The sequence below is a fragment of the Bubalus kerabau genome, chromosome 10 (genome assembly GCF_029407905.1).
Source record: "Bubalus kerabau isolate K-KA32 ecotype Philippines breed swamp buffalo chromosome 10, PCC_UOA_SB_1v2, whole genome shotgun sequence".
NCBI classification, from domain to species: Eukaryota; Metazoa; Chordata; class Mammalia; order Artiodactyla; family Bovidae; genus Bubalus; species Bubalus kerabau.
Genome location: NC_073633.1, coordinates 40,357,238 through 40,384,144, shown reverse-complemented (window position 1 = coordinate 40,384,144; position 26,907 = coordinate 40,357,238). Strand labels below are relative to the sequence as shown.

At 37.9% G+C, this 26,907-nt stretch overlaps 1 protein-coding gene across 2 annotated transcripts in view; it reads left to right on the top strand.

Annotated features, from left to right (window-relative positions):
* Positions 1-26,907, top strand: part of FSIP1 (fibrous sheath interacting protein 1) — a 240,833-nt gene that overhangs the window by 1,141 nt on the left and 212,785 nt on the right. For both annotated transcript variants that reach the window (XM_055537343.1, XM_055537342.1), the window contains exons 2-3: positions 7,162-7,294; positions 24,626-24,809. In XM_055537343.1, the coding sequence (XP_055393318.1) occupies positions 7,169-7,294; positions 24,626-24,809 (310 nt within the window). In that variant the 5' untranslated portion in view covers positions 7,162-7,168. The remainder of the gene's footprint in view (positions 1-7,161; positions 7,295-24,625; positions 24,810-26,907) is intronic.

Below are 26,907 nucleotides of genomic sequence, written 5' to 3'. Positions count from 1 at the left end.
AATTTGAAATGCAAGTGTTCTTTGACTCAACAATTTAAAAAAATTTATTGAAGTGTAGTTGATATACAATGCTAATTTCTTCCGTATAGCAGTGACTCAGTTATACATACATATATATATATGTATATTCTTTTTCATAATCTTTTCCATTATGGTTTGTCACAGGATATTGAATATAGTTCCATGGCTATACAGTAGGACGTTGTTGTTTATTCATCTTATTTTTAATAGGTTGCCTCTGCTAATCCCAAACTCCCATTCCTCCCCCCTCCTCTCTCCCCTCCCGCTTGGCAACCACAAGTCTGTTCTCTGTATCTGTGAGTCTGTTTCTGTTTTATGTATGCTCATTTGTGTTGTACTAAATTCCTCATATAAGTGATATGGTATTTGTCTTTCTCTTTCTGACTGACTTTGCTTAGTATGCTAATCTCTAGGTCTATCCGTGTTGCTGCAAATGGTGCTATTTCATTCATTTTAATGGCTGAATAATGTACTTAATGGCTAAATAATTGTATAGATGTACCATGTCTTTGGGCTTCCCTGGTGGTTCAGAGGGTAAAGCATCTGCCTGCAGTGCGGGAGACCTGGGTTCAATCCCTGGGTCGGGAATATCTCCTGGAGAAGGAAATGGTAACCTACTCCAGTACTGTTGCCTGGAAAATCCCATGGACGGAAAAGCCTGGTAGGCTACAGTCCATGGGGTCACAAAGAGTCAGACATGACTGAGCCACTTCATTTTCACTTTTTCCCTGCCTCTTCCGTTGATGGACATCTGTTGATGGACAGATTTAGGTTGTTTCCATGTCTTGGCTATTGTAAATAGTGCTGCTATGAGCATAGGGGTGCATGTATCCTTTTGAATTATAATTTTGTCTGGGTATATGCCCAGGAGTGGGATTTCTGGGTCATATTGCAATTTTGTTTTGACTTAGCAATTCAATTTTATATTCTGGACATATAAACATAACTAAGCAAAAATTTGTACAAAGAGGTTAACTTAAAATTGAGGTATTCTTTACCTACCCTAAAATTTACCCTTTTAATATTGCAGTTCTGTGAGCTTTGACAAACGCACACAGTTTGTGTTTATGTAATTACCATCACAGTCAAGATACAAAACACTTGAGTCATTCACCCAGCCATCCCCTTATACCGGTTTATGTAGTTAACCCTTCCTTATGCCCAGCCTTATGCCCAGTCATCCATTTTCTGTCCCTATGCTGCTGCTGCTGCTAAGTCACTTCAGTCGTGTCCGACTCTGTGTGACCCCATAGACGGCAGCCCACTAGGCTCCGCTATCCCTGGGATTCTCCAGGCAAGAACACTGGAGTGGGTTGCCATTTCCTTCTCCAATGCATGAAAGTGAAAAGTGAAAGTGAAGTCGCTCAGTCGTGTCCGACCCTCAGCGACCCCATGGACTGCAGCCCACCAGGCTCCTCCGTCCATGGGATTTTCCAGGCAGGAGTACTGGAGTGGGGTGCCATTGCCTTCTCCGTCTGTCCCTATAGTTTTCTCTATTCTAGAAGTCATATAATTGGAAACAAATACTATGGAGACTTTTGAATCTGGCCTTTTTCAACTTAGCGGTATATAGTTGAGATTTGCCTAAGTTTTGTATCAGTAGTTTGTTTCCTTATACTGCTGAGCAATGTTCCATTGTATGGCTATACCACAGTTGCTTATTCATTGTCTAGTTGAGGGACATTTGGATTGTTCCTAGTTTGGGGCAGTTGTTGATGGAGTTGCTATAAACCTTTATGTGCAGATTTCTGTGTAATTACAAATGTTCATTTCTTGGGTGAATCTCCAAGTGTGAGATTGTGGAGTCGTAAGGTAAGTGTATGTTGAACACTGTAAGAAAGTGGCAAGCGGTTCTGCAACACTGCTATCCCATTTTGTATTTTTGTCTTCTCATTAGCAATATATGAAAGTTCCAGTTGCTTCAACTTTGTCAACACTTGGTATTGTTAGTTTCTTAAAAAAGTAATTTTCACCATTTGAATGTGTAGCAGTATCTCATTATGGTTTTAATTTGAATTTTTCCCATGGCTTAATGATATTGACCGTCTTCTTGTGCTAGCTTGCTATCTATACATCTTTGGTGATGTGTCTGCTCAAATCTTTCTTATTATTGAGTCTTGATACTTCTTTATATAATGTAAGTCCTTTGTCAGCTATGTGTTTTGCAAATATTTTCTTCCAATATTTGACTTTTGTTTTCCTTTTCAGTAGTGTTGTTTGAAGAGTGGAAGTTTTAAACTTTGATACATTCCAATTTATCAGTATTTTCTTTTATGAATCATGCTTCTGGTGTTGTCCGCCAAGGGATTCCCTGGTGGCTGATGGTAAAGCGTCTGCCTGCGATGTGGGAGACCTGGGTTCAATCCCTGGGTCGGGAAGATCCTTTGGAGAAGGAAATGGCAACCCACTCCAGTACTCATCCCTGGAAAATTCCATGGATGGAGAAGCCTGGTGGGCTACAGTCCATGGGGTCTCAGAGTCGGACACGACTGAGAGACTTCACTTTCTTTTCACTTTCTGATGTTGTATCTAAGACATCTTTGCCTAGCCCACGATCACACATATTTTATAGAAAGTTTATAGTTTTGAGTTTTTCTTTTAGGCCTGTGATCAATTTTGAGTAAATTTTTGTTTTGCTTTTTATAGCAAATCTTCCATATAAGCTAAATGAAACTGATTTTTAAAATGCTACATCTGTGCAATAGAGTACTATGCCATGATTTGAAAGTATGAAATGTATTTGTGTGTGGTGCTACAGAAAAGTCTCTGAAATGCATAAAGTGTGAAAAAGCAAGTTGTGAAGTACCATGCCATTTGTGTGTGTTTGTGTTGGATAGGAGTACATAGTTATAGGATAGAAAAGTTTGCATATGTCTAAAAAAGTAAGACCTACAAAAATCTATCAACTGTGTTTCTTGGGATGAGGGTAAGTTGAACTTGAAAAACTTTTACATTGTTCTATATTATTTGCTTTTTTTCCCCTCTCATAGGCAAATATTTCTTACATAATAAACAAATATAGAAAGTTAAGAAAAAACACCACAAATAGTTTTTAGACATTAAAATAATGAAAATAAATGTAATTCTACTTTTTAAAAAGGCTGGCTATTCATTATAACTAAACAGAGGAGGATTAATTTTCTTTTGATTCTTTCATTCATTCCAAAACATCAAATTTCATTGGCCCAGTGTCCCCATTTTGGTTTTAAATCATTCATGGTGGTTGCATTTCTCACAAGCCTATATGAAAAAGTTTAAATTAATCTCACTTGAAATGAATGTTAGGAAAACTTTGTACCTCTTAACAGTGATTTATTGCAAGTTAGAATCTGGTCATATATCCTTCTGTTTAATGAAATATCAAGAACTGAATAATATTCTATTTTAGAACTATCTTTAATGTAATAAGAAAATGCTGATCACTTAATGTTAAGTGAGAAATACATGGATTCAATTTTGTTGAAAAAATATGAAAAGCAAAAATGGAAAAGAAATGTGCCAGCAGTGTTTAGCTCAGGGTGATGAATAGTAGGTGATTTTTATTTATTTTTGAGTATACTTTAATGTATTCCAGAAAATTTACTACAATAAATAAATTCTTTAATTATGAATATAAGATACTAGAAAACCAGCAAGTAGAGATAAGCAAAAGGTAAAAGAAGACACAAGAACACCCATGAATCTGCTAGTCCAGAACCCACTATTGTTACTTCTTTGATTTGTGATCATCCTTCAGGTGTATCCTCTCTGTATATTTCTTTAATTAGAGAAATTGGTCTTGTTTTTATTTTTTTTTTTAAATTTTATTTTATTTTTAAACTTAACATAACTGTATTAGTTTTGCCAAATATCAAAATGAATCCGCCACAGGTATACATGTGTTCCCCATCCTGAACCCTCCTCCCTCCTCCCTCCCCATTCCATCCCTCTGGGTCGTCCCAGTGCACCAGCCCCAAGCATCCAGTATCGTGCATCGAACCTGGACTGGCAACTCGTTTCATACATGATATTTTACATGTTTCAATGCCATTCTCCCAAATCTTCCCACCCTCTCCCTCTCTCACAGAGTCCATAAGACTGTTCTATACATCAGTGTCTCTTTTGCTGTCTCGTACACAGGGTTATTGTTACCATCTTTCTAAATTCCATATATATGCGTTAGTATACTGTATTGGTGGTCTTGTTTTTTAAACAGGATATTGATTTGCTTCCTTCCTGCTTCCTGCCTTCCTTTCTTGTCTATGCCCTTTGCCAGTTTTCTATTGGAATGCTTCTTTTCCTTGTTGATAAGAGCTCTCTAAATATGTAAATGTGTTAATCTTTTGTATATTATCTATATTGCATATATTTCCTCCAGTTTCTCATCTATCTTTTAATTTAGAGTTTTTTTTTTAAATTTTTGGTTTGATACTCAAGAGCAGTCAATGTTATGTGATCACATCTATTAGTCTCTTATTTTTTGACTTATGCTCTTGATGTCCTGCTTGGTAAGTCACTAACCTCATTTTTGGGCTTCCCAGGTGTGTTCATGCATGCTCAGTTGAGTCTGATTCTTAGTAACACTATGAATTGTAGCCCACCAGTCTCCTCTGTCCATGGGATTCTCCAGCCAAGAATACTGGAGTGGGTTGCTGTTTCCTCCTCCAGAGGATCTTCCCAACCCAGGGATGGAACCTGTGTCTCCTGCATTGGCAGGCGGATTCTTTACCGCTGAACCTGTGGTAAAGTGGCTTCCCAGGTGGCTCAGTGGTAAAGAATTCGCCTGCCGAGTAGGAGACATGGGTTTGATCCCTGGGTGGGGAAGATCTGCTGGAGAAGAAAATAGCAACCCACCCCATGATTCTTGCCTGGGAAATCCCATGGACAGAGGAACCTGGCAGCTGTAGTCCACGGGGTTTCAAAAGAGTCGGACAGGACTTAGCAACTAAACAACAAAAAACCTCATTATTATGTAAATTAGATGTATGTTTCCTTCCAGTCCCTTGGAGATTTCATATTTTATATTTATTTATTATTAAGCAATTTAAAGGAGAAGGCAAAAAAACCTTTTAATAAAGTAATATAGTAAAATATGTCAAAATACAGTATAATATTTACAATGGAAAAAAATGTCACATCCTTCAGGGACAAATATCTTGAACTTGTAAACATCATGCTTGTTTAACTACTGTTTAGATTTATCAAGTTTTGGATATTCTCTTTGATTTCCTATTTTGACAGATTAGATTTTTTATACACTTCCTTTTACATACTCCTTCTCACATACACTCAATATAATTAAGGCACAGTATTTGGTTAAATCAATATTCAGTGCTTATATAATTAAAAGTATTTAATTATCATTTGATTGTTTGCTTTCTTGCACAATGCTTTATTTTTCTTGTGGGATTTCTCTGTGGCTACTGAGATTGTTTTCTAATACACTCAGATACATCTCTAAGTTCCTAATTCACTGCCCTTTATCCATACTTTTTTCTAGATGGCCAAATCATAAGATTGTTAGTTATATCCCTTCCCATCCTGGGAAGTGTGTTTTATTTATGATTTTCAGGAGCAAACATAAAAGAACAGACCTATTTCTAAAGCAAATTAAGAGATTTCTGGAGCCTCTTAGCTGGTCCATGCCATTGGTGGTTCCCTGTGCCCCTCCCATTATTGACGTGTATTATATGGGCTCTGCACAGGCTTCCATCTCATTGCTCCCTCTGTGCACTGCAATAAGTCTTCCTTGACAGGCTGCTTAGGGCATTATAAGACATTTGGCCTTTCAGTGACTTACGCTTTTTGATTGTGATGTGACGGGCCAGGGTGATCCGTCATCCCACAATAATAATGTCAGTGCCTTCCTGAGTGAGCCAAAAACCCTTTTACAGAGTTGAATAATGTTGAGATCAATGCCTTTTTCATTTGGTGAGATGGAAAGAGTTGACCTACTGGTCCTTGACGCCTCGGTACATTGAATGGTTGGGAGCTAAATCATATTATCCCTCTGTGTGCCTTGGAGGAGCATGGGGTTGTTCATGTTTGGGCTTCCTCCTGTGTCCGGAACTTCCTTGGACTCTGCCTTCCCTGTTCAAAAAGAGAGATAGATGAGTCATTTTGTAGGGTAAGAAAAGGACATTGTTTTACTTGCTGGGCCAGAGGCAGTTGCCTTTATTCTCTTATGAGAGAAATGGTTTGATTCATAACCAGTAGGAATTTAGGAAAGGATTTGTTGGAAGGTATCCAGTCACACATATGTAAAGCTAAGTATTGAGAAGGCAAACTCTGAAATTCTCTCTGTTTCTTCCATTTTATTTGGCATGTATGCCACCCCAGCGTTACTGAACAAATCTGGAATGGTCCTGATCAAGGGCACAGTTTGGCAGGATCAAGGTGCTGGCAATGCTCAAGTTTTCTCATTAGATTAAACCACCCTGCCTAATATCTCCTGCTTTAGGAAACAGTCCTGGGAATAGAGCAGCCAGACTGGTATAAGGCCTTTGGATGGTGTCACCCGAAAAATAGTTCAGGAGATTGGCAATGTGTATCCAGATAATAAAAGTCTGTCCTCTACTAGATAGAGTAGGTTCAGTTCTCTGTTGCTTCAGGGCAGAAGTAGAGTTGTGGGTCTTAGAAGGGCAGGGTTGATAGAAGAGTGATTACCAGCAGCAGCAGCAGCAGGTTCTCTATGAAGATTCGGTACCAAGGAAGAGAGGAGAAATCAGAGCTGAGAGGGAGCCCAGGCTGAAGGCTGAGCTAGAATAAGGAAAGTAAAACCAAAAGCAAGTAGAGGCTTTGGGAAGCTATTACTATGAAGCATGAGTCTTGGCTGAGAGGTGTGGTTCTCCAAAAGTGTCTTTTAAGGCCTAGGACACAGTAAGTGTTTCTCTTGGAGATGGAGAAAGCCACTGAATGGCATTCACTTCTGCACTTTTTTAGCCACTTTTAGAATCTAACATCCTGGGCAGCATGTTTTTTCCACTTACAGTGATGTAAAATGTAATGATCCGTGGACATAGACATCTTTTGATGAAGTTAGGGTTCTGTGAGTTTGGTAGCAACATAATCCTTGTAACAAAGGCTCTGAGTTAACTGAATGTTAACAGTGATGAAACATTTAAACATACAAGTCACAGCTTGCTTAAAATTTTGTTTCAGGATATCAATGGATATTATAAAGGGAAACTTAGATGGAATTTCAAAACCAGCCTCAAATTCAAGAACACGTCCTGGGAGCCGAAGTTCAAATGCTTCTTTGGAGGTGCTCTCACCGGAACCATCATCCTTCAAGGTACTTTGCTGTTTAGAAATGATATAAACGACTTCTTTCAATCTCTAGCAATTGGTGAACCAGAGCTGTTAACATCCCCTTCTAAGGTTCCTCTTTAAAAGGTGTGTTCTGGGAGCACTCATAGATTTCTTGTTTGTTACTTTAGATCTTTTAATGTGAAAATACTCTTTCCTTCTTTACTTTCCCCTCTTTTGGGGGCAGGAGGGATAGAGTATGGCTTATTTTTCCATAGTTATACTTTGATAATGCTCATTTGTTAACTTTTCTTCTTTCATAAGAAAGCTTTGTATTCCAATATCTACTATGCCACCGTTGACTCTTACTATGAAAAAGATTCATTAATTTAAAAAACAGAGTTTGGATCAAGACCACATGGTATATATTTAGTAGGTACATTACCTGGCTGTGACTCCCTTTATTATCTTTATTAGTCTTTCTATCTTTTCTCAAAATATCTAATTCAATTTTTTTTTTAAAGAATCTTTTTCTCTCTGTGATGTGGGACAGTTTATTTGTCTTAAGGTTGTGGGAAACAAAAATTTTGAAGCTTATGGTGAAAATTTTCTTTGCAGTTTTATGACTCTCTTCTCACGTATTCTTTTGACTTATGGGTTAGACTGCATTACAAAACTCTTAGAGGAGTGTCTATCATGATTTAATGCTGGAAATAGAAAACATTCTAGGCATTTCCAGCCTAGAATGTATTCCAGATTGAATACAAGAAATTCAGTTCCTAAATCAATTGAGGGCCAGCTGAAAAGGAAATCACGGAGGGGACTTTTCTTGGATCATTGGTTCCCAGGTCACACTGTGCGTGCATGCTCAGTCACGTGCAACTGTTTTGTGACCCCATGGCCTGTAGCCTGTCAGGCTCCTCTGTCCGTGGGATTTTCCATTTCCTCCTCCAGGGGATCTTCCCTACTCAAGGATCAAACCCAGGTCTCCTGTGTCTTCTGCATTGCAGACAGGTTCCGTACTGCTGAGCCACCAGGGAAGCCCAGTCACACCATCTTATCCAAAATCCAGAGATCTGAAAGCTGCTGCTGTTGCTGCCTCTGGTATTCTGCACTTCTCTCAGAACCATAAAACTGGTGACTAGACATGCAGAGGTGACTGCCTTTGATATTTCTTGTCAATATTATAGGGCTTCCTTGGTGGCTCAGTCAGTAAAGAGACCAGCTGCATATCAGGAGCTTAGCAAGATGGCTTCTACCTCATTTCTGTGGTATAAATTTTGTGCAGATGCACCTAATTGGATGAAACTAACACATATCCAGAATCCAGCCTGCAAGCAGCTTAGTAAAATACAGTTTCTAGCTTAACTCTTATGTTTTGTTTCATCTAATCCTGCATCATTACTGTGTGTTAACTCTTACTGCATTGTAATAATTCTTGATATCTGATGAGATCGGTCTCCCCATCATATTTTTCTCTAGGACTGTCCTAGCTGTACTTGGTTTTTTGTTGTTTTTATATTTTAGAACAGTTTTCAAGTTCTATGAAAAATACTGTTGAGGTTTTGATTGAAATCGCTTTGAATTTATAGATTAATTTGGAGAGAATTTCTAACTTTATGATAGTAAATCTTCCCATCTATTTACATAGCATCTCATTGACTTCTTTGCTTCTAATTTAAACATTTTACATACTGTGAAATTCAGTCTCTTTTGGTGTTTAATTCTGAGTTTGGCACGTGTGTGGAGTGATCTTATCACAATCACAATATAGAACAGTTCCATTGTTACCTCTCAAAAATGCCCTCATGCTAGCCTGTCATAAATAGTCTCTCCTACTCTTAATCCGTGGAAACTCTGGATCTGATTTCTGTCCCTTTAGTTTTTCCTTTTCCAGAAGGTCAAATGAATGAAGTTAAAAAAAAAAAATGTATGGTGTTTTGAGTCTGGCTTTTGTTTGCTGGCACAATGCGTTTGAGACTCATCCATGTTGATGCTTGTTCACTCACATCTTTTTTTTTTTTTTTTTTTTTTTTTTTTTTAAGGCAGTAAAATTTATGTTTTTTTTTTTTTTTTTTTTAAATTTTATTTTATTTTTAAACTTTACATAACTGTATTAGATTTGCCAAATATCAAAATGAATCCGCCACAGGTTTACATGTGTTCCCCATCCTGAACCCTCCTCCCTCCTCCCTCCCCATTCCATCCCTCTGGGTCGTCCCAGTGCACCAGCCCCAAGCATCCAGTATCGTGCATCGAACCTGGACTGGCAACTCATTTCATACATGATATTTACATGTTTCAATGCCATTCTCCCAAATCTTCCCACCCTCTCCCTCTCCCACAGAGTCCATAAGACTGTTCTGTACATCAGTGTCTCTTTTGCTGTCTCGTACACAGGGTTATTGTTACCATCTTTCTAAATTCCATATATATGCGTTAGTATACTGTATTGGTGTTTTTCTTTCTGGCTTACTTCACTCTGTATAATAGGCTCCAGTTTCATCCACCTCATTAGAACTGATTCAAATGTATTCTTTTTAATGGCTGAATAATACTCCATTGTGTATATGTACCACAGCTTTCTTATCCATTCATCTGCTGATGGACATCTAGGTTGCTTCCATGTCCTGGCTATTATAAAGAGTGCTGCGATGAACATTGGGGTACTCGTGTCTCTTTCCCTTCTGGTTTTCTCAGTGTGTATGCCCAGCAGTGGGATTGCTGGATCATAAGGCATGTCTATTTCCAGTTTTTTAAGGAATCTCCACACTGTTCTCCATAGTGGCTGCACTAGTTTGCATTCCCACCAACAGTGTAAGAGGGTTCCCTTTTCTCCACACCGTCTCCAGCATTTATTACTTGTAGACTTTTGGATTGCAGCCATTCTGACTGGTGTGAAATGGTACCTCATAGTGGTTTTGATTTGCATTTCTCTGATAATGAGTGATGTTGAGCATCTTTTCATGTGTTTGTTAGCCATCTTTATGTCTTCTTTGGAGAAATGTCTATTTAGTTCTTTGGCCCATTTTTTGATTGGGTCATTTATTTTTCTGGAGTTGAGCTGTAGGAGTTGCTTGTATATTCTCGAGATTAGTTGTTTGTCAGTTGCTTCATTTGCTATTATCTTCTCCCATTCTGAAGGCTGTCTTTTCACCTTGCTAATAGTTTCCTTTGATGTGCAGAAGCTTTTAAGGTTAATTAGGTCCCATTTGTTTATTTTTGCTTTTATTTCCAATATTCTGGGAGGTGGGTCATAGAGGATCCTGCTGTGATGTATGTCAGAGAGTGTTTTGCCTATGTTCTCCTCTAGGAGTTTTATAGTTTCTGGTCTTACGTTTAGATCTTTAATCCATTTTGAGTTTATTTTTGTGTATGGTGTTAGAAAGTGTTCTAGTTTCATTCTTTTACAAGTGGTTGACCAGAGTTCCCAGCACCACTTGTTAAAGAGATTGTCTTTAATCCATTGTATATTCTTGCCTCCTTTGTCGAAGATAAGGTGTCCATATGTGCGTGGATTTATCTCTGGGCTTTCTATTTTGTTCCATTGATCTATATTTCTGTCTTTGTGCCAGTACCATACTGTCTTGATAACTGTGGCTTTGTAGTAGAGCCTGAAGTCAGGTAGGTTGATTCCTCCAGTTCCATTCTTCTTTCTCAAGATCGCTTTGGCTATTCGAGGTTTTTTGTTTTTCCATACAAATTGTGAAATTATTTGTTCTAGCTCTGTGAAGAATGCTGTTGGTAGCTTGATAGGGATTGCATTGAATCTATAGATTGCTTTGGGTAGTATACTCATTTTCACTACATTGATTCTTCCAATCCATGAACATGGTATATTTCTCCATCTGTTAGTGTCCTCTTTGATTTCTTTCACCAGTGTTTTATAGTTTTCTATATATAGGTCTTTAGATTCTTTAGGTAGATATATTCCTAAGTATTTTATTCTTTCCGTTGCAATGGTGAATGGAATTGTTTCCTTAATTTCTCTTTCTGTTTTCTCATTATTAGTGTATAGGAATGCAAGGGATTTCTGTGTGTTGATTTTATATCCTGCAACTTTACTATAGTCATTGATTAGTTCTAGTAATTTTCTGGTGGAGTCTTTAGGGTTTTCTATGTAGAGGATCATGTCATCTGCAAACAGTGAGAGCTTTACTTCTTCTTTTCCAATTTGGATTCCTTTTATTTCTTTTTCTGCTCTGATTGCTGTGGCCAAAACTTCCAAAACTATGTTGAATAGTAATGGTGAAAGTGGGCACCCTTGTCTTGTTCCTGACTTTAGAGGAAATGCTTTCAATTTTTCACCATTGAGGATAATGTTTGCTGTGGGTTTGTCATATATAGCTTTGATTATGTTGAGGTATGTTCCTTCTATTCCTGCTTTCTGGAGAGTTTTGATCATAAATGGATGTTGAATTTTGTCAAAGGCTTTCTCTGCATCTATTGAGATAATCATATGGTTTTTATTTTTCAATTTGTTAATGTGGTGTATTACATTGATTGATTTGCGGATATTGAAGAATCCTTGCATCCCTGGGATAAAGCCCACTTGGTCCTGGTGTATGATCTTTTTAATGTGTTGTTGGATTCTGATTGCTAGAATTTTGTTAAGGATTTTTGCATCTATGTTCATCAGTGATATTGGCCTGTAGTTTTCTTTTTTTGTGGGATCTTTGTCAGGTTTTGGTATTAGGGTGATGGTGGCCTCATAGAATGAGTTTGGAAGTTTACCATCCTCTGCAATTTTCTGGAAGAGTTTGAGCAGGATAGGTGTTAGCTCTTCTCTAAATTTTTGGTAGAATTCAGCTGTGAAGCCATCTGGACCTGGGCTTTTGTTTGCTGGAAGATTTTTTATTACAGTTTCAATTTCCGTGCTTGTGATGGGTCTGTTAAGATTTTCTATTTCTTCCTGGTCCAGTTTTGGAAAGTTGTACTTTTCTAAGAATTTGTCCATTTCTTCCACGTTGTCCATTTTATTGGCATATAATTGTTGATAGTAGTCTCTTATGATCCTTTGTATTTCTGTGTTGTCTGTTGTGATCTCTCCATTTTCATTTCTAATTTTATTGATTTGATTTTTCTCCCTTTGTTTCTTGATGAGTCTGGCTAATGGTTTGTCAATTTTATTTATCCTTTCAAAGAACCAGCTTTTGGTTTTGTTGATTTTTGCTATGGTCTCTTTTGTTTCTTTTGCATTTATTTCTGCTCTAATTTTTAAGATTTCTTTCCTTCTACTAACCCTGGGGTTCTTCATTTCTTCCTTTTCTAGTTGCTTTAGGTGTAGAGTTAGGTTATTTATTTGACTTTTTTCTTGTTTCTTGAGGTGTGCCTGTATTGCTATGAACTTTCCCCTTAGGACTGCTTTTACCGTGTCCCACAGGTTTTGGGTTGTTGTGTTTTCATTTTCATTCGTTTCTATGCAAATTTTGATTTCTTTTTTGATTTCTTCTGTGATTTGTTGGTTATTCAGCAGCGTGTTGTTCAGCCTCCATATGTTGGATTTTTTAATAGTTTTTCTCCTGTAATTGAGATCTAATCTTACTGCATTGTGGTCAGAAAAGATGCTTGGAATGATTTCTATTTTTTTGAATTTACCAAGGCTAGCTTTATGGCCCAGGATGTGATCTATCCTGGAGAAGGTTCCATGTGCGCTTGAGAAGAAGGTGAAATTCATTGTTTTGGGATGAAATGTCCTATAGATATCAATTAGGTCTAACTGGTCTATTGTATCATTTAAAGTTTGTGTTTCCTTGTTAATTTTCTGCTTAGTTGATCTATCCATAGGTGTGAGTGGGGTATTAAAGTCTCCCACTATTATTGTGTTATTGTTAATTTCTTCTTTCATACTTGTTAGCATTTGTCTTACATACTGCGGTGCTCCCGTGTTGGGTGCATATATATTTATAATTGTTATATCTTCTTCTTGGATTGATCCTTTGATCATTATGTAGTGACCATCTTTGTCTCTTTTCACAGTCTTTGTTTTAAAGTCTATTTTATCTGATATGAGTATTGCTACTCCTGCTTTCTTTTGGTCCCTATTCGCATGGAAAATCTTTTTCCAGCCCTTCACTTTCAGTCTGTATGTGTCCCCTGTTTTGAGGTGGGTCTCTTATAGACAACATATGCAGGGGTCTTGTTTTTGTATCCATTCAGCCAGTCTTTGTCTTTTGGTTGGGGCATTCAACCCATTTACGTTTAAGGTAATTACTGATAAGTATGACCCCGTTGCCATTTACTTTATTGTTTTGGGTTCGAATTTATACACCATTTTTGTGTTTCCTGTCTAGAGAATATCCTTTAGTATTTGTTGGAGAGCTGGTTTGGTGGTGCAGAATTCTCTCAGCTTTTGCTTGTCTGAAAAGCTTTTGATTTCTCCTTCATACTTGAATGAGATCCTTGCTGGGTACAATAATCTGGGCTGTAGATTATTTTCTTTCATCATTTTAAGTATGTCTTGCCATTCCCTCCTGGCTTGAAGAGTTTCTATTGAAAGATCAGCTGTTATCCTTATGGGAATTCCCTTGTGTGTTATTTGTTGTTTTTCCCTTGCTGCTTTTAATATTTGTTCTTTGTGTTTGATCTTTGTTAATTTGATTACTATGTGTCTTGGGGTGTTTCGCCTTGGGTTTATCCTATTTGGGACTCTCTGGGTTTCTTGGACTTGGGTGATTATTTCCTTCCCCATTTTAGGGAAGTTTTCAACTATTATCTCCTCAAGTATTTTCTCATGGTCTTTCTTTTTGTCTTCTTCTTCTGGGACCCCTATGATTCGAATGTTGTAGCGTTTAATATTGTCCTGGAGGTCTCTGAGATTGTCCTCATTTCTTTTAATTCGTTTTTCTTTTATCCTCTCTGATTCATTTATTTCTACCATTCTATCTTCTAATTCACTAATCCTATCTTCTGCCTCTGTTATTCTACTCTTTGTTGCCTCCAGAGTGTTTTTAATTTCACTTATTGCATTATTCATTATGTATTGACTCTTTTTTATTTCTTCTAAGTCCTTGTTAAACCTTTCTTGCATCTTCTCAATCCTTGCCTCCAGGCTATTTATCTGTGATTCCATTTTAATTTCAAGATTTTGAATCAATTTCACTATCATTATTCGGAATTCTTTATCAGGTAGATTCCCTATCTCTTCCTCTTTTGTTTGGTTTGGTGGGCATTTATCCTGTTCCTTTATCTGCTGGCTATTCCTCTGTCTCTTCATCTTGTTTAAGTTGCTGAGTTTGGGGTGTCCTTTCTGTATTCTGGCAGTTTGTGGAGTTCTCTTTATTGTGGCGTTTCCTCGCTGTGTGTGGGTTTGTACAGGTGGCTTGTCAAGGTTTCCTGGTTAGGGAAGCTTGTGTCAATGTTCTGGTGGATGGAGCTGTATTTCTTCTCTCTGGAGTGTAATGAAATGTCCAGTAATGAGTTATGAGATGTCTATGGTTTTGGGGTGACTTTGGGCAGCCTGTATCTTGAAGCTCAGGGCTGTGTTCCTTTGTTGCTGGAGAATTTGCTTGTTATGTCTTTCCCTGGAACTTGTTGGCCCTTGTGTGGTGCTTGGTTTCAGTGTTGGTATGGAGGCGTTTGATGAGCTCCTGTCAATTAATGTTCCTTGGAGTCAGGAGTTCCCTGGAGTCAGGGATTGGACTTAAGCCTCCTACTTCCAGTTATCGGTCTTAATTTTACAGTAGTTTCAAAACTTCTCCTTCTATACAGCACCACTGATAAAACATCTACGTTAAAGATGAAAAGTTTCTCTACTGTGAGGGTCACTCAGAGAGGTTCACAGCGTTACATGGAGAAGAGAAGAGGGAGGAGGGAGTTAGAGGTGACCCAAATGAGATGAGGTGGAATCAATAGTGGAGAGAGTGGGCTAGCCAGTAGTCACTTCCTTATGTGCACTCCACAACTGGACCACTCAGAGATGTTCACGGAGTTATACAGGGAAGAGAAGAAGGAGGCAGGAGACAGAGGTGGCCAGAAGGATAAAAGGGGGAAATGAAAAGGCGGGAGACAGATCCAGCCAGTAATCAGTTCCTTAAGTGTTCTCCACCGTCTGGAACACACAGAAATTCACAGAGTTGGGTAGAGTAGAGAGGGGTTAGGGAGGAGATACAGGTGACCTGGTGGAGAAAATGGAGAGTCCAAAGGGAGAGAGAGCAGTCAAGCCAGTAATCTCGTACACTAGTGAAAAATGGGTCCTGAAGATTGGGTTCTTAAAGGTACAAAATTGGTAACAAATACATAAAAACAAAAATTAGAAATCTAGAGTAGAGTTTGGAATTTCAGAAATGCGATGTTAATGAAAAGGAGAAGGAAAAGAAAGAGAGAAAAAACGAACAAAGAAAAACAAACAAGGTCGTGAAAGTAATAAAGAAACTACAGGTACAAAATTGATAACTAATACCAAACAGCAAAAATTAAAAATCTAGAGTAGAGTTTGGAATTTCAAGAATACAACGTTAAAAAAAAAAAAAAAAAAAAAAAAAGAAGAAGAAGAAAAATAAAGAGAGAAAACAAACAAACCAACAAAAACAATGTCGCAAAAATTATAAAGAAAATACAGGTACAGAATTGATATCAAATACCAAAAAGCATAAATTAAAAATCTTGAGTAGAGTTTGGAATTGCAGATATATGATGTTATATAAAAGAAGAAGAGAAAGAAACAGAGGAAAAAAAAAAGTCACAGCAATTATGAAAAAAACTATAGGTACAAAATTGATAACATATATCAAAAGGCTAAAATTAAAAATCTAGAGTAGAGTTTGGAATTTCAAAAATGCAATGTTAAAGAAAAGAAGAAAAAGAAAAAAGAAAAAAAAAAAAAAAAAAAACCACGGTCAAAAAATTATAAAATATATATATGAAGTTTGCTGAAGAAGAAAAAAAAAAAAAAAAAAAAATAGGGTCTTTTTTTTTTTTTTTTGCAAAGTAATAGTTATAAAAGTGAAAATTAAAGGACAATAGAGGACTTAAAAAAAATTTTTTTTTAATTAAAAAAAAAAAAGAAAGAAAGAAAGATTGATCGTAAAAATAGTAAAAATATATCTAGGTCTTTCTCTTGTTTTGTTGTGAGTATTGTGGGTTCAGTTCATTTTTGGCAGTTCCTTAGTCCGACTTATATTTCTCAAGATCTATAGGCCCCTTCCTATGTAATCCGTAGTAACCACAGGGTTTTAATCTATGGCCTGTAGCTTCCAAGGCGTTTCCCTCTGTTATAGCTTCTTCTGTTTGCTGGTCTCTTCAGTGTCTGGTTCCCGCCCTGACACAAAGGGGACGGTGGAGGACCCTATTTTTTTTTTTTTTTTTAATTTAGGCTCACTTGTTCAGCCGCGCTGTGGGGAGGGAGGGAGGGATGCTGCAAACAGATAACACTGGCGTGCGCTCGAAGTGCCTCGGCCACACTGGGTCTGCCCCCGCTCACGGCGCGTGTAACCTCCCTGCCCACACTGCTTGGGCTCTAGGTTATTCCGCCGGGAACAATCAGAGGCCGGCCCTGGACTGAGCTCCCAGGTCCAAGCCGCTCAGGTTCAGGCACTCGGGTAGCCCTCAGAGGCGCAGACTCGGTTGGGCCTGCGTTTTGTGTTCTTCCCAGGTCGAGCAGCTCAGGCGATGAGGTGCTTGGCGGGCGCCAATGCTGCGACTTATCGCCTCCCCGCCACTCGGTTATCTGGGTGTAAAACCGGCGCACCTTCTCAGGCAGATGTTGACCGTCCAGACCCCCAAGAAGTTTTAGTTAGCAAAGAAGCCTGCTTACAGTTTTATAGATAGTGTCTCTCTGGGGCTGCGATTGCCCCCTTCCGGCTCTGGTTGCCTGTCACCGGAGGGGGAGGTCTGCAGCCGGCTATCTCTGTTCAGTCCTTTGTTCTGTGCGTGGGCCTGGCGGTGTCTTAGGTTAGGGCTGGCTTTTCGCGTGGTAGATATCCCACAGTCTGGTTTGCTAGCCCAAATTATTTCGCTCAGATAGCGCTCAGGACATTCGGCCGGATTCTTACTCTAAGGGACACAGCCCGTGCCGCACTTCCCTGCCCAGCCCCCGCTTGCTAATGGCGTGTGCAGGCGTCTGTGCTGCTTCTCCGCTGGGGGAGTTACCATAGGGCTCACAATCCGCGATTTTTAATTGTTTATTTTTTTTTTTTTTTTTTTTTTTTTTTTCCCCTCCCTTTTATGTTGCCCTCTGTGCTTCCAAAGCTCGGCACAGATTCGGCAGTGAGAGGGTTTCCTGGTGTTTGGAAACTTCTCTCTTTTTAAGACTCCCTTCCCGGGACGGAACTCCGTCCCTCCCTCTTTTGTCTCTTTTTTTGTCTTTTATATTTTTTCCTACCTCCTTTCGAAGAGTTGGGCTGCTTTTCTGGGTGCCTGATGTCCTCTGCCGGCATTCAGAAGTTGTTTTGTGGAATTTACTCGACGTTTAAATGCTCTTTTGATGAATTTGTGGGGGAGAAAGTGTTCTCCCCGTCCTACTCCTCCGCCATCTTGGCTCCTCCTGCACTCACATCTTTTTATCGCTTAGCAGCGTTCCGTTGTGTGGGTAAACCAGTTTGCTTATTAATTCCCCAGGTGAGGAACATTTGGGTAGTTTGCAGATTTTGGTGATTATGAATAAAGCTGCTGTAAATATTTGCATATATACAATAAGTATAAAGTAATATCTCATTGAGGGTGCAACTGGAATTTCCCTGATGACTAATAATGTTGTGTTTTTATGTGCTTATTTACAATTCATGTATCTTTTTTGGAAAGTTTACGTTCAAAAGACTCTGTCTAGAATACATAAAGAACTCTGAAAAGTCAATAGTAAGTAAATAGTCTTTTGTCAGATATATGATTTGCAAATATTTTCTCCTAGTCTGTAGCTTGGTTTTTCTTTCTTTTAACTGTGTCTTTTAAAGAACACTTAACATTTTAAGTGCAATTCATCATGCTTTTTTTCTTTTGAGAATTGTATTTTTTGGTTGTATCTAAGAATCCTTTGTCTAACCCAAGTTCCCAAAGATTTTTTTCCTGTTTTTTCTTCTGAAAGTTTTATAGTTCTGTATTTTGCATTTAGATACTTGCCTCTTTTGTTGCCAGTGAGAAGGCTTTTGTAAGCCCAATATTCATTCCAGTGTGGGTTATCTAGTTTAGGTATTTTTCTCTGGTCACTTTATTTTTTTCCCTTTGTCTTTGATATCTATTATTACTCCCCTAGATATGGACTTATTTAATTTGTCTTTCTGAAGACTAGAACTACTTCAATGTAAGGATATATGTTTTTTATTTTTATTTTAAAAACTTCTTAGCCACTGTATTTTCATATGTTTCGAACATTGCCTGCATTTTTTTTTTCTATTTTGACATCCTGGAAGTCCAATAAAATTTCTGTTGAACCTTTCTCTTCTATTCTTTATGTCTCTTAAAATTAAAAAAAAAAATTCATTTATTTCTCTGTGCATCATGCTGGGGAATTTTTCATATATATTTCTTGGAATTCTTTCTAATGCTATGTCAAATCTGTTCTTTAATCTATCCATTGAATTTTTAATCTTAATGATGTATTTTTTATTTCTTGAAGTTCTTTGTCATTTATTTTCAAATGTATCTTAATCTTTTTGTGTTATTTGGATTCTTTCTTCAGACTCATTAGAACTATTTATCTTTATCAGCTTTTTATAATAATATCTTAAGTTCTTTTCTTTATTCTGAATCTTGCTTATTATTAGGGCTTCCCTGGTAGCTCAGTTGGTAAAGTATCTGCCTGCAATGCAGGAGACCTCAGTTCAATTCCTGGGTTGGGAAGATCTACTGGAGCAGGATAGGCTACCCATTCCAATATTTATGTGTTTCCCTTATGGCTCAGCTGATAAAGAATCCATCTGCAATGTGGGAGACCTGGGTTTGATCCCAGGGTTGGGAAGATCCCCTGGAGAAGGAAAAGGCTACCCACTTCAGTATTCTGGCCTGGAGAATTCTTAAAAAGAATATCTTATTCTTTTTGTGTTATTTGGATTCTTTCTTAATACTCATTAAAATATTTATCTTTATCAGATTTTTACAGTAATATCTTAAGTTCTTTTGTTTATTGTGACTCTTGCTTACTGTTGGTCATGTGTTCATGGCTTTTGAACTTTGGGATTGTAAGTTTTAATTTTGGAAAATTTATGGAGCCTGATTTGAAGCTGTACCTTCCAGAGCAAGTTTCTGTTTGCTTCTACCAAATGGCTCAGAGATATCACTGGCATGAATCTTTTTTTTTTTTTTTTTGGCTAATTTTTCATCTTGAAGCATTCCAGAGCACATGAATAATATTAATGGGAATTCAAACCCACATAAAGCATGACCCCATGGTTGCACATTCTCAGGGAAGACTGTTTCCCACTTGGAACACAGACACATTTTTTGTTTGTATCCTGTGCTTTTGGATAGATATATTTTCTAGTCTGCACTGTCATCGAGGAGGTACCTTTTTAAGGGATCCAGCTTCATGAAGCAGGAGAGGGAAGGGTCTTCTCCATCCTGTCTTGAATGAGCCCAAGTCCTGGTCTCCTAGCTCTGTGTAGGTGGAAAAGCCCACAGCCCTGGTGGCTCAGACGGTAAAGCGTCTGTCTACGATGCGGGAGACCTGGGTTTGATCCCTGGGTTGGGAAGATCCCTTGGAGAAGGAAATGGCAATCCACTCCAGTACTATTGCCTGGAAAATCCCATGGACAGAGGAGCCTGGTAGGCTACAGTCCATGGGGTCGCAAAGAGTCAGACACGACTGAGCGACTTCACGTTCACTCACGTTTGTGGCTTTCTGAGGCCAGCATATTTTTCTTTTACCTGTCCTGGTACTAGTGGTAAAGAGTCCTGCCTGTCAATGCAGGAGACATAAGAGATGTAGGTTCAGTCCCTGAGTTGGGAAGATCCCCTGGAGAAGGGCATGGCAATGCACTCCAGTATTCTTGCCTGGAGAATCCCATGGACAGAGGAGCCTGGTGGGCTGCAGTCCATAGGGTCGCAAAGAATCAGACATGACTGAAGCATCTTAACACACACATACTCTGCTCCCACCCACCCCCCACCAGGGCATCTGCTTTAAGGATTTATAAGGTTCCTATTTCAGTTTTTGTTGTTGTTGTTCAGTCTCTAAGTTGTGTCTGACTCTTTGGAACCCCATAGACTGCAGTACAGTAGGCTTCCCTGTCCTTCACCATCTCTGAGTTTGCTCAAACTCACATCCATTGAGCTGGTGATGCCATCCAACTATCTCATCCTTTGTCATCCCCTTATCCTCCTGCCTTCAATCTTTCCCAGCATCATCGTCTTTCCCAATGTGTCAGCTCTGCATCAGGTGGTTAAAGTGTTGGAGCTCCAGCTTCAGCACTAGTCCTTCCAATGAATATTTAAGGTTGATATCTTTTAGGATTGACTGTTTTGATCTTCTTGATGTCCAAGGGACCCTCAAGAGTCTTCTCCAGCACCACAATTTGAAAGCATTAATTATTTGGTGCTCAGCCTTCTTTATGGTCTAACTCTCACATCTGTACATGATTACTGAGAAAAGTGTAGCTTTGATTATATGGACCTTTGTTGGCGAAGTGACGTCTCTGCTTTTTAATACGCTAAGTTTGTCATAGCTTTTTTCCCAAGGAGCAAGTGTCTTTTAATTTCATGGCTGCAGTCACTGTCTGCATTGGAGCACTGATTTTGGAGCCCAAGAAAATAAAAGTTTGTCACTGTTTCCATCTTTTCCCCATTTATTTGCCATGAAGTGATGAGACCCGATGCCATGAACTTATCTTTTTGAATGTTGAGTTTTAAGCCAGATTTTTCACTCTCCTCTTTCACCTTCATCAAAAGTCTCATTAGTTCCTCTCTGCTTTCTGCCATTAGGGTGGTGTCATCTTCATATCTGGGGTTGCTGATATTTTCTCCTGGCAATCTTGATTCCAGCTTGTGATTCATCTAGCCTGGCATTTTGCATGATGTACTCTGCCTATAAGTTAAATAATCAGGGTGACAATATACAGCCTTGATGTAATCCTTTCCCAATTTTGAACCAGTCCATTGTCCCATATCTGGTTCTAACTGTTGCTTCTTGACCTGCATACAGGTTTCTCAGCTTTTAGTTTCCTTTTAATTTCTGTTGACTGGCAATTTCCCCAGTATTCTTATGAACTTTAAACTATTCATTTCTAAGTAGATGGAAGGTTTCAGTTTATTCGGTTTTCCATATAGCCTAAAGTGGAATCTAAAACAATTTTAAAACTAATACAATTATGTAAAGTTTAAAAATAAAATAAAATTAAAAAAAATTAAAAATAAAACTATCATATTGTAAAAAACAAAACCAAAAACAATTTTATATTCCAATAGCCCCAAACAATTTTAAACTCTTTAGTCTCAAGCTTGCTGATTATAAACCTAAACTCTGGAGTTATGGGTTCAAAATAGGCTTTGCTGACCACATTTTATGTGATTTGGGAAAATTATTAATACTTCGACTCTCTGTGTCAGTTTCCTAATCTGTTCAATACTGTCCACCTCATAGGCGTGTTTTGGGGATAAAATGAGTGAAATATCTACAATTTTTAGAAGTGACTAGCACCTAGTACGGAGAAGGCAATGAAGTACTCAGTACGTCTTAGCTAATTGGCCTTAATTCTTTAACCTAATTGGTCAGTCCTTCCTATGTTATTTTTCATGGGATTCAGTGTAAAGTCAGACACATAGTAGCTAGTCACATAACTGTGTTTAACAAATTTAGAATGAAAATTTTACCATTTTATGTAGGTAGGATAATATATTTACAAAGACCTGACAAATTTTAGAGTAGCAAAGGATTAGTATTTCTGCTTACATATTCCTAGGTGATGATTTTTTTTTAAAGCAACAACTTCACAATATTGATGCACATGTTTTAAAACATAGCTTAATATTACCTCATTCAAAATTTATTTAAAAGAAATATATCAGCAATTAATTCCAGGCATATTTTATTTGAACCCAGTAAGCTATAGGTCAAAACAAACTCTAGCATATTTATTAACCAACGAGGACTTTGATACTTATATCAAAGGCAAGACTTTGTAAAAGTTGTGATTTGTCTTAAAAAGTTTTTGGAAAATCAGTAAGGTTCATCTGGGGTTGGGGTAGAAAATCCACAGGTATGCTGAATGTTGACTGCTGACTGCAAATGATTTTGTGTCTGTAAGACCTTTTACATTGTCAGAATAATAAATCTTAGTATTTTAATTAGTTTTATTGCTCATTTGTCTTTTATTAATTTCTTGCAAAAGTTTCTGAGTGGCAGAAAATGAATTTAAAATGCTAGAGGGTTTTTTTTTGCTACATGGTGTATAGCTTTTGGGATCTATTTTCCCAATCAGGAATTGAAGCCGCGTCCCCTGCAGTGGAAGCATGGATTCTTAACCACTGGACTGCCAGAAAGTCCCTAAAATGCTAGAATTTTAATGAAATTTCTGTAGTAATGGTATAGTTCTCAGTCTTAGAATTTTGGTTTATTGTTGCTTCTGAATATTTTTCTTGAAGGAGCCAATTGTTGCAACTGGTGTAAAAATCTCATGGCTTTCAGGTAGGTATCTAATTGTTTGGAAGTGTTTTTATAGACTATCTACCTTCCTTGGGACTAACATGAAGATGAAGTAGGGGACATGGAGCAATGAAAAGTGGAGGCTGAATGTGGCTTTGAGAATGAAGAAATAAAAAAAGCAAACAGGCCACAGGGTAGACGATCAGAGGGGTTGGGAAGAGAGAGGCCCATGGGCAGTGGGATGGGGAGATGGTTGGTGCTACCGGAGTGGGAAACTGTGGGTAAAATTGTGAAATGGGCAGTATTTGCCTTTTGTTCTGTTTCATGTCTTTTGTCTCATTTTTCCTGCTCATTCTAAGCGTCAGGATCATATGGGGTAACACGTGTGAAAGATCTTTGTGTATCCTGAAATGTGGTATCTGAGTAGTTGCTAATATCTAGTTATGTTACCCTGTATAAAAACCCATTCTCAGGGAAAGGTCAGCTTGATTCATTTATGCCAAGATATAAATTACTGACAGGGCTTGTGTGACTTCTAGCAATTTCAGCATTCTCACGAAACTATGCAGCCTTAAGAATTTACTGGATATTATGGAATTTTAGGCTTTAACCTGGCCTTTCACAGAAGAATTTTTTTGAACAGGAAACCCTCTTTAACACTTCCAAGATCACATAAAGTAAGCATTGTTTTGCTTATTATAAATTAGGTCTCTACTAGTTTCAGTCCATAATGTACCTGTTTTCTTCTCTGTTAAATTGGGGCAGTAATACCTATCCCAGAGGGTCATTGTGAGTGAGATGTGACTGAGGCAGTGTGTGTAAAGCAGTCAGCACAGGACCTGGCCAGTAATAATTCTTCAGTAAATGTCAGTTATGATTTTTATACTATGGTCTCAGCTCAGTTCTCCTGGGGCTTATGTCCTAGTTCAGGTGAAGAGAGATGCTTGTGCACTCGTGTAAGCTTGTGCAGTCATGTAAGCAATTAAACCCTGGCAGTTTAATTCTCAGCACCACCTGCCTTCTGTCCTGGAGATTCACAAGGGGACCCAGATTGCAATGATGGAGTGTAGACCAGGAGCATAAAAGCCTCCAAGGGCTGAGTCCTGCAGGGCTGGAGCAGACGTTCCCTCCGTTGGAGGGGAAAGGTATGTCTCCACTCTCCCTGAGGTTTTGCCTCGCTTATGGGCTGTGTTAATTTCCAAGGTGACTTTTACTGCCAAGCACAGCCTTCAAGCCCTGTGATCCCTGTTTTTGCTTCGTGCAGCCATGGATGTCTTTTCCTGTCCTCTCTCAGGAAAACACAGCTGCACCAAACTGGTGCTAAAAACACCAGTTTTTAGCAAATGAACTTTGCTAAAATGGAAAGAGAAACCAAAATGAGATAGAAAAGCTGTGACTGGTATAAGAGTAAATGATTAACCAAAGCACATGGTTCTGATTTGAAGAACTCCATTAGAAGCACACTGTGATTCAGACTATTCACTTTGCAGCTGTTCAATAGCCACATGTGACCAGTGACTACTATGTTGATTAGTCCTGCCCTAGACCCTTGACTCTCCATCTGAAGGTAAGCTCAGGCAGCAGGGACCATCGTGCCTCATCCTCAGAGCCTGACAGAGAGAGGTTCTCTTTGGGATGGATTCTTCTCTATTATTGCTAGAAATTGCTGGAGAGTGGTGCATATTACTTTGGTGCAAATGTTATTAAATTCAATTGTGTATGTAAATTGTATTTTATCAAGTGTTATATTATTAGAATAATTTAACACTACTGTATGATGTGTGTCCTTACATATACTTATATTTGAGTTAAAATAGTTTAGAAATTTAAAATAAAAAACATTTATTTTTTGGAAATAATTTTTAGGTTGATACTGCAATCAATTTGAACTCTGGTAAAGAAGGCCACTCAGAAAGCAATAATACAGAGGAAAGTAGAAACAGTAATGATAATAAAGGGGAAAGCTACTCTGAGAAAATAAAATTGCCTGAAGAGGGGTCAGATGATGATTCGAACTTGGGTCAACATCAGATAGTCCCTGAATGTTCAGGTAGGATAATTACTTGGTAATTAGCTAATGATAATTACCGATGCTATAGTTAAAATATTAGAATTACATAGTTTTTTATTTTTTATTATGTAGAAATAATGATACATTTTTTTTTGTGAGAAAGCAAATCACCAAGTTTTTATTTATAAGAATTTTAAGAGTTCTTAAGTACATGTAGAAATATAATAAAATATGTCATATAATAAAATTGTTACTGTAATCATTTTAATCAAGTAGGAAGTATTTCTGTATTTTATGGCATGATTTATTGATCTTTTTGAAAATTACATGATAAAATGTATCCTGTAATATATAAATGCCTTTTAAGGGATAATCTCATTTGATTTTAATAACTTCTGGATTTCAAAAAACTCCTTTTTTCCCATGGTTGTTAATACTGGTCAAAGTGAATTAGAACAGCAGTTCTCAAAACATGGGCTGCAAAGCCCTGGGCTCTGAGGCCCTTTTAGGAACTCTGCAGAGTAAAAACTAGTTTCATTGTAATACTGATATATCAGTAATATAATTCATTATAATACTGAAATGATTCTGTTTGCTTTTTTGCCCACTGAGTGGTTTCACTGATGGTACAAAAGCAATGGTGGTTAAAATCGCTGGTGCTTTGACATGAATCAGGACAATGAAAGGCATCAAACTGTACTAATAGTCATTGTGTTCTTTAAGGCCTGGCATAGGCAGAAGAAAGAAATAGCCGATGTCACTCAAGAATGTTCTTGATGGAGCAGTAAAATTTTAAAATTCTAATTAATCTTGACCTTTGAGTACACATCTTTTTTATAACCTATGTGGTAAATTGGGAGGTACATATAAAGAAATTCTGCTGTATGCCAAGATGTGAAGGTTGTGTTGAGGAAAAGTGTTTGTGAGGTAATTTGAGAGTTGAACTGGTCCTTTTTTAATGGGACTGCATTTTCACTCGAAAGAATAAGTGGCAGACAAACTACTGTTGTTCAGACTTAAGTATTTGGCAGACATTTTTGTAAAAATTGAAAGGGACCTGTTAATTCGGGAAAACAACTGAAAGTATTTTTTGTCAATGATAAAATTTGAGCTTTCAAGTAAAAACTTAGAATCTTAGAAAATTTGTGTATGTCAATATGAGCTTTACAACTTCCTAGTACTTAGACTTTTCTGATAAAAATCAATGGCAATATTAACAAATGTGATTTGTTGATATTGTATATTGAAATGTGTTAATATTTTGAAGGTTTGCCTACTTCAGTGAACCACTGTTTTCCAAATAACCAATGCAGGATAAAAGATCCATTTAACATGAAAAATAGATCCATGGATTTATGGAATAACTAGGGTTACAGATTTCACATTATAACTAAACTTTAAGAAACTACCTCTTGTCCAGTTTTGATATTAGTATTAAAGAATATCCACCATTATCTGAAAAGGGTATTTCTCCTCCCCTTTCCAACTACTGTGTAAGGCCAAATTGTCTTCATATACGTTAACTGAGGCAACAGATTACAGTAGATTGACTTTGAAGCAGGTACATGAATCCAGCTGTCTTCCGTTAATCCAGATACAAAAGATTGAAAATATCACTATTCTTCTCAACAATTTTTTTGGAAAATATAGCTATTTGTCATAAAAGTGTTATATTTGTGTTAAAATGTAATAAGTAATGCTATGTTTATTATTTAAAAATGAATAAATGTATATTTATAATATTCTTCAATTTTGATTTCTAATATGATAATTATCCATAGACATAACTCACATAAACAAAAGTTACTTTGGGTTTTCCGTAATTTATGAACTATAAAGGAAAGCTGAGCTTGTAGTGGTGGCCTCCCCAGCCTGAACCTGAGGCGTGATGGGCTCTTCCCTCTCTGGCACAGGCCTGTGGGCTCCATTGAGGCAGGGGCTGCTCAGCTGCCCCTCTCCACTCGGGCCTTGACCAGCCCACCAGGCTGGCTGGCTCCCGCTGCACAGCCAGGTGGGAGGTCCACTCTGGGGGCACCAACTTTGAGGCTATCTTGAGGGTCACAGGCTGGCTGGTATGGCCAGCAGAGGGCTGTGCTCACAGTGCCCACTGCCTTAGACAATGGTTCTGGTTGATGGG